Raw genomic sequence first — 6,853 nt, 5'->3', positions numbered from 1 at the left:
CGAAAAAGTACGATACATATTTGCCGCGTTTGCTTGGCTGGGCTTCGATCTGTGCCTGTGTCGGCCCTGTTCGAAATGTGGTGCCTGAAGCTACCTGAAGTGCTGCTTCCTGCGCCAATGGTATGAAATAAAGTCCCTAGATTTTTCCCTGTTCTTTCTTTAGTATGAAAAAAATCACGGCCTTCTAAAGTGGTCCTGTTGCTTTTGAGCATAGAGTAAATCGGTTAATTATTATCTGTGACTCGGTGGGCACATAGCAGGTCCTGTAATAATTTTTTAATGTGTTCTATGATGATATATTTCAGCGCAATGAGACGATTGTCACACACGTATCGTAGTTAGATGTCGCACACAAGACAACACGCATGCAATGACCAAAATAAAGACATGTTTTTCGGGCTGTACCACTCGTCACTCGATGGCCATGCCCGGGGCTCGGCCATCGGCTAGTAGCACTAGTAGTCTATGGGCTAGTGGGCTAGTTTCGGTACGGTCCCTTCGGAGTGGCGGCAGGAAGCACGGGAAGTGTTTTCTTGCTGCTGGGATTTCACCGCGTGACCGCGTCTCGTCCGTCACGCCAAGTTTTGAAGGGCTGCGGTGAACTCACTACTTCATCTTTTTGGTCGTTTGTACTAACAAGATGCGCTACGTTTACTAAGTGGGAAGACGCGTCAACTGCCCGGCTAAGGAACCGGTACAGAAGCTTGTGTCCCGCGTCGTTTCAAGAAAAGTGCGATGGCTGTTGCCGTGGCTGTGATTGGCAAAGAGGTAACCGCCCACTTGTTCCTTCTTTCTTTTAGAACAACAACGCGGGCTCGACTGTTCGTAGATGCAATTCCCAGTCAATCTACGTCGTGTTCTAGTGGCCGACTGGTAGAGACCGAGTCAACCACAACGATCAACACCTTCATAGTCGTTCCGCCGCAGCTTATAATCAGAACATAACCAAACTTTTTCTGAAAAATTCAAACACGTAGTTCGCACCTAAAAAAATGTGCTCGATAGTCTGTTGAATGCAAATTCTAGGAAAGATAGGCATTGGTCTACGAACATGTATGTCAACAGTCCTTTAATGCTTTTCGCGCTTACTCTGGAGTCTTATGATAAGTTGCATCTACCTTCCATCCGCAGCTTATGTTCAGCTGACGCTTTGTATCCGTTCGTTCCTGCGATTTGCAATCCCGTTGTGCATTCTGCATCCTGAGAGTCAACTGGGATACTTGTTAGGGAACTTTTTTTTTTAACGCGAAAAAATTGACACAACTACCACTAGAAGATTAAAAAGAAGGGAAGCGCTGCCGTATGTTGGCACAACTGTGTATGTAAGGCGATGCTATACAAATTTGTTCCTTAACGTTGTTTCATAACCTGGCATGTAATGTGTACTATATGCTGTTTGTAAATGAAGTTAAATAATTTCCAGTCGTTTTGTTCTGTAGGTTGACATCCATTATAAAATAAGTGAAAGATAAGGAATGTAACAATCTTTAGAGGAAATGACCTTTAAAAGTAGTTATAATGAGATACATCTGGCTTATGCCAAAAGTTCTGACCTGTGCATAGGTTTTGATAATAAGGGGTTACTCCCACTCAGATATATACTTACGTTCCCTCGCTCTTGTCGATAGTAAAGTTGATACTCACCGCCAATAGCTTTCATTTGTACTCATATCATCTGGCAGTCGGTACTGCCGATATTCATGTCCATTGTCTAGCACACACTCCTGTTCTTAGCTGCGTTGACTCACACACTTCGTTACTAGCACTCTACCTTATGTGCGAGTGATTGATGCTCTATGTGTGCCTGTGAAATCAACATGGAGTGAGTATGGGGCAGTGTACTCATATGTATAATGAGTCTTGTGGTATGTATTAATACAAGAACGTGAAAAGAGCCTGTTTCACAGGACATGCAGTGTCGGCGATGTTTGGTTGTGAGCAAAAAATTGTCATTGTCCATGAGTGCAAAATCCCATTGGATGTAAACAGAGCTTAAAGTCTCCCTTCATTGGAGGGGGGGCCCTCGCAAAGCGGCAACACACACACAGATATATATATATATAGACCCACTTTTGCGGTTGTATTATCTCATTTTGGGCAAAAATTTGATCGTATTAAATGCATGAAAATGCATTATTTCCAATGGATGTTGGCTGGGAAGGAAAACAAAAACGTATTAGGCTGAAAAACGTATTATGCAGAATTGTATCAATGAGATTTCACTGTATATATATATGCTATAGATTAAGCGTTGACAGAGATGTTTGTGATGATCACAGTGCAGTGAAGCCAGCTGTCCCTAGAGCTGAACAAATGCTTATGAATGCTATACAAATACATATATTATTTCGAATGTATTTCGGGCTATTCATTCAACGCGTCAATACAATCAATCATTAAATGAAATTATTTTGGGAACGATTTCTCAAAAATAACTCTGGATATAAATGCTTAAAGATATGTGAGCTCGAAATAAGTAACATTAGTTGACTCACTGGATTCAGAACCTCAGGCACGACAATGCTATATTTTATTTTCAGTACCACTTGCCTAATAAGGTAGGCAAAATACATGCGTCTTTGCAATTACAGACATGTGATGCACTACTAAAGGAATGAAAATTGAGTGGCGATCTAAACAGACCAAGGTGAACCATTACCGATTCACGAGGAGGTAGCTTCACACTCAGGTGCCTCGTCAAATAGTATGCTGTGCCAAGACGCTCTGTCGAACAAGGTGGTGACCCGTGGTTTGAGGAGGCGTTGCCCGTGGTGTTCAGTGTCTCAGTGAATTGCATTCAGCAGTACGACGATACCTGTTTTCTTCTGTTTTGCAGACACCCCCCGTCAACCAAACATTCGCTATTAAATCCTTATTCGGAAAATTGCAGAGTATAATTTGCCCGCACAATGCACTACTGCCAAAAAATTCAACTCCAGCACTTGTCAAATGGGTGCCGCAGTGTCACCGTTGGACTTGACTTTAAGCCCTGGATGTCAAGAATAAAAACCAGGGTTTGTGCTGGAACTGAACCCAAGTATTCTGCATTGCAGTCATGTATTTCTACCACAGAGCTGTGCCAGTGCTTGATTGAAACTGCTTCAGAAGAAGACCCTATACAGTTATCATGTTGGGCAAGTAGTCAGGTTAACAGATATAATATTGCATGACAGAAGCACAGCTCTGGGCTGTCCATCGGGCTCGTGACGCGGCGGAGGGGCAAGGCCTCTCTGTCCCGACGTGGGAGCGGCCTGCTGCGCGCTAATCGCGCGTACCGAAAGACTAAAATAAAGTTGTTCATCCATCCATCCATGACAGAAGCATAGAATGACACCAGTCATCACGTCAGGTGAATTGTGTAATTAGTGGGTGGTTCAAAGCTGTCACCCCATTACAGATGTCTGAGCTATCACTTATCATCATCAGCCACAGCATCAACAAAGTGTTAGCGTGTATTGCCGCAGGTGCATGTATTGCATTGGCGACGTGTAGTGGGGACTTTGCTACTGTAATTGCAGTAGACACTCTAGGAGAGTTTACACCGGCCAATGTCATGTGCACAGACATTCCCTTCCCTCACAGTACGGTTGACGTGTCCACTGAGAGGTGACGCATGGCAAATGAATAAGAAGGCAATGTGAATGGGGCCTGGTAACACTATTGCATTACACTCTTAAAGGTGAAACTTTGCCCTCCAAGTTTTACTGCTAAAATGTCACACAAAACATGCTGCATTAGAGTTACATGCCTTCATGTTGCACCATGTGATTCCCTGTTCGCTTTCTCATAACTCTGATATAGTTTGTCAAGCATGCTGTAAAGATTAACTATGGTGTTGAAATGCAGTAATCAATCAAACCTTACTGTTTCTTTAGTGTGCAATGTATAAAAAGGAACAATGTTTTAAGGTTTGCATTATAGCCGTGTTCCATATATGTGGCTTGCTAATAGCACTTCAACCATTTTCAGAGATTAGCAAAGTACAGGCATTTAGTGTGAATGACTATTTCACCCATGTGTTAGGGGTGTAATATACGTTGTCCGCATTTAATAGCCCATTACAATGAAGACACTAGTAAAAGTGCTTGTAGGTACTTTCTTGCTTATTTGCTTCATTTTTTTCTTAATATAAAAGTCAATGCAAGTTCTGGACATCAACAGGATGAATAAGGAAGCCTTCTTTTTACTAATGCTTAGTACTGAACAGAGACAAAGAACATGCCACTGGAGCACAAACTAACTGGTTCTCAAAACTCTGAGGTGGGTTAGCTCATTTAATAGCCCATTGCCATGAAGACACTAGTAAAAGTGCTTGTAGGTACGTTCTTGCTCATTTCCTTCATTTTTTTCTTATGAAAGTCAATGCAAGTTCTGGACGTCAACAGGATGAATAAGGAGGCCTCCTTTTTACTAGTGCTTTATACTGAACAGAGGCAAAGAACATGCAACTGGAGCACAAACTGTTTCTCAAAACGCTGAGGTGGGTTAGCTAGTTGCAGGTACTATGGGACACGGTCTTTACTGCATAAGACAGAGATGGAACATAAGCAAAATACACAGCATGGCATTTTATTAAGTTTGATAACTTTCTAGAAGATTTGTGCAATAATGATGCTTCTATTTCAGCCTTGTGCAGCAACTGCTGGTTGTATATTGTGGAGCAGTAAAAAGATGGTTGAAGTTTGGCATTTGTGCTGTGTATCTCGCTGCGTCCCGTTTGGTTTGTTTTGGACGGAGTGTATGTTTCCTAATGGGGCACATGATTAATCTTGGGTAAATTTTTTTTTTCAGAATTCTCCGCTGTTTGTAAAGACTGTGACACCATGCAATGAGCTCAAATTTCTGTATACTATACACACTTCATTGGATGTTGTCGAGGAAAAAATATCTCCTGGGAACAAGAGCTCTGGAGATGTTCGGGAGCTGTACTTGGGGTTGCTGTACCCCACAGAGGACTATAAAGTTTATGGATATGTGACAAACACTAAAACCAAGTTCATAGTAATTGTGGAAACCTCACGTACAACTCTCCGTGATAATGAAATCCGACAGGTGAGTATGGTGCTGCATTGTCATTCTTAAATGGAAATGTGTAGCATGTCTAAATGAAATGAAATTGTTGCAGATGTTTCACAAACTTCATGCTTCATACTGTGACGTTGTTTGCAATCCCTTCTATGTTCCTGGTGACCAGATAGTCTCCAGGTCAGTTGTATCAATTATTCCTTTGATAAGGTTATGCATTAACACATTGTTTGATCTGCATTTTAGGTCATTTGACAGTACAGTCAATGGGATAATGACCGGAGAGTGACTTATGAAGATGCTCACCTTTGTAGTAAAGGAAAAAATAAATATATGCTGCCAACAATTTGTGTCACAAACACTCAATATCTCGAGGTTGCCATCAGAACACTTATTTAAAAAAAATTTTTTTAATGCGACATTGCTTTTCTACTACCATTAAGTACCGCAGAAGCGCCCACTGTACTTTCGCAGAAAATTGCGTTAATCTAGATATGGGCGCTTGCCTGATGGAAGCAGCAAAAGGTGGCAAGTGGCTGTGGAATTGAAGAAGACACGTTTATTTTGAAATTGTAAATGATTCACCATCACTCATCATCACTGAACCCAGTGAACGACTCTTCAGAGTCGGTGTAAAAAAATTCGGCAGATCCCACTTACCGTGGGAGTCGATGTTATGCGAAGCGTGCGACGGGAAGGTGACTGTGGCGTAATTTTTTTTACTGAGCGAACCATTACAAAATGACGCTAAAGATATGTATAAATTTTATACGCACACATATATGTTGAAGAGCCGCATATCGGTTATATAACCAGTTGTTTACAGTTGGGTAACGCTGTCAACGGCAACGTGGGTATTACCAGCAGCAGAAGCGGAAAGCTGATATATAGTGCTTATACTTGTGCCTTATGATGGAGAATGCACGCACATTTCACGAACTCGTGTGCATGTGCAGAAGAAGTTCTTGACAGTTCTCGAACAACGTCATCATCATCGTGCTCAGTGCGCAACAGCAGCCGGTCATGGCTTATCGGATCCGTTCGTGATTGCAGTGACGAGAGGTCCATGTATAGTGAAGTATCTTACCTCATACTTTACTACACATCGATTTCTCGTCAGAACATCAGTACAGCTGTTGGAATTCGTCGTTGCCTCGGTCATTTTGTCGACAAATTGTCTGTCGATAGAGCTGGCGACATGTCGGAACCTGAAGTCACCCTTCGCATTGGTGAGGTATAGGCCGGCGAGGCTGGTAGGCCTGGATAGTGCTACATAGGCAAACATTAGTGGATAGCGCTTGTAGTATTCGTAGACTACCTGGGTGTATGTAGCCTACGTAGCCTAGTCTACAAAGCGGCTGTCAATCAATCTGGCATCATCCTCGGTCAGCATGAGGCCGTCGCCCAGCCTCGTAAGAAATGAAGAGGACAGTGCGTCGTTCTGGCGGGCTAAGTGCACTTTACAGTGCGGTGATGTGAATATCACACGTAACTTTCATTAATATATTCCTCCATGGTTGAGCAATGCTTCAATATAGCTTGCTGAATCATAGGAACACACATGTAATGTTCCTTAGACTGCTATAAAAGCGGAGCCAACACTGAAACCACAGACGTTAATCTGATATGACTCCTGTATCGCAGGAGTACACATCGTAGGAATATCATGTAGTGTTTATTGCTTTCTTGTAAAATTAGATAGCAAGCACTATAAACACAAGTGACGTTGCACTGATATTACGCCTGCATAGGCTGTTTTCCAAACCAGTTTATAGACCTGGCGTGGCTCTGTGGTAGAACACCTAATTGCCACGCAGAATGCTTGAGT

The 6,853-nt window shown here is 42.4% G+C and overlaps 1 protein-coding gene across 1 annotated transcript; it reads left to right on the top strand.

Moving 5' to 3' along the window:
• Positions 1–489: 489 nt before the first annotated feature.
• Positions 490–5,371, top strand: LOC119378140 (trafficking protein particle complex subunit 2-like protein). The gene is made up of 4 exons (XM_037647382.2): positions 490–768; positions 4,792–5,052; positions 5,126–5,205; positions 5,272–5,371. The coding sequence occupies exons 1-4, from the start codon at positions 736–738 to the stop codon at positions 5,312–5,314; spliced, it is 417 nt and encodes a 138-aa protein (XP_037503310.1). The 5' UTR covers positions 490–735; the 3' UTR covers positions 5,315–5,371.
• Positions 5,372–6,853: the final 1,482 nt, after the last annotated feature.

Source organism: Rhipicephalus sanguineus, chromosome 1 (assembly GCF_013339695.2).
Source record: "Rhipicephalus sanguineus isolate Rsan-2018 chromosome 1, BIME_Rsan_1.4, whole genome shotgun sequence".
Lineage (NCBI taxonomy): Eukaryota > Metazoa > Arthropoda > Arachnida > Ixodida > Ixodidae > Rhipicephalus > Rhipicephalus sanguineus.
Note: the sequence above shows the minus strand (reverse complement) of the source record. Positions and strands in the feature narration are given on the sequence as shown.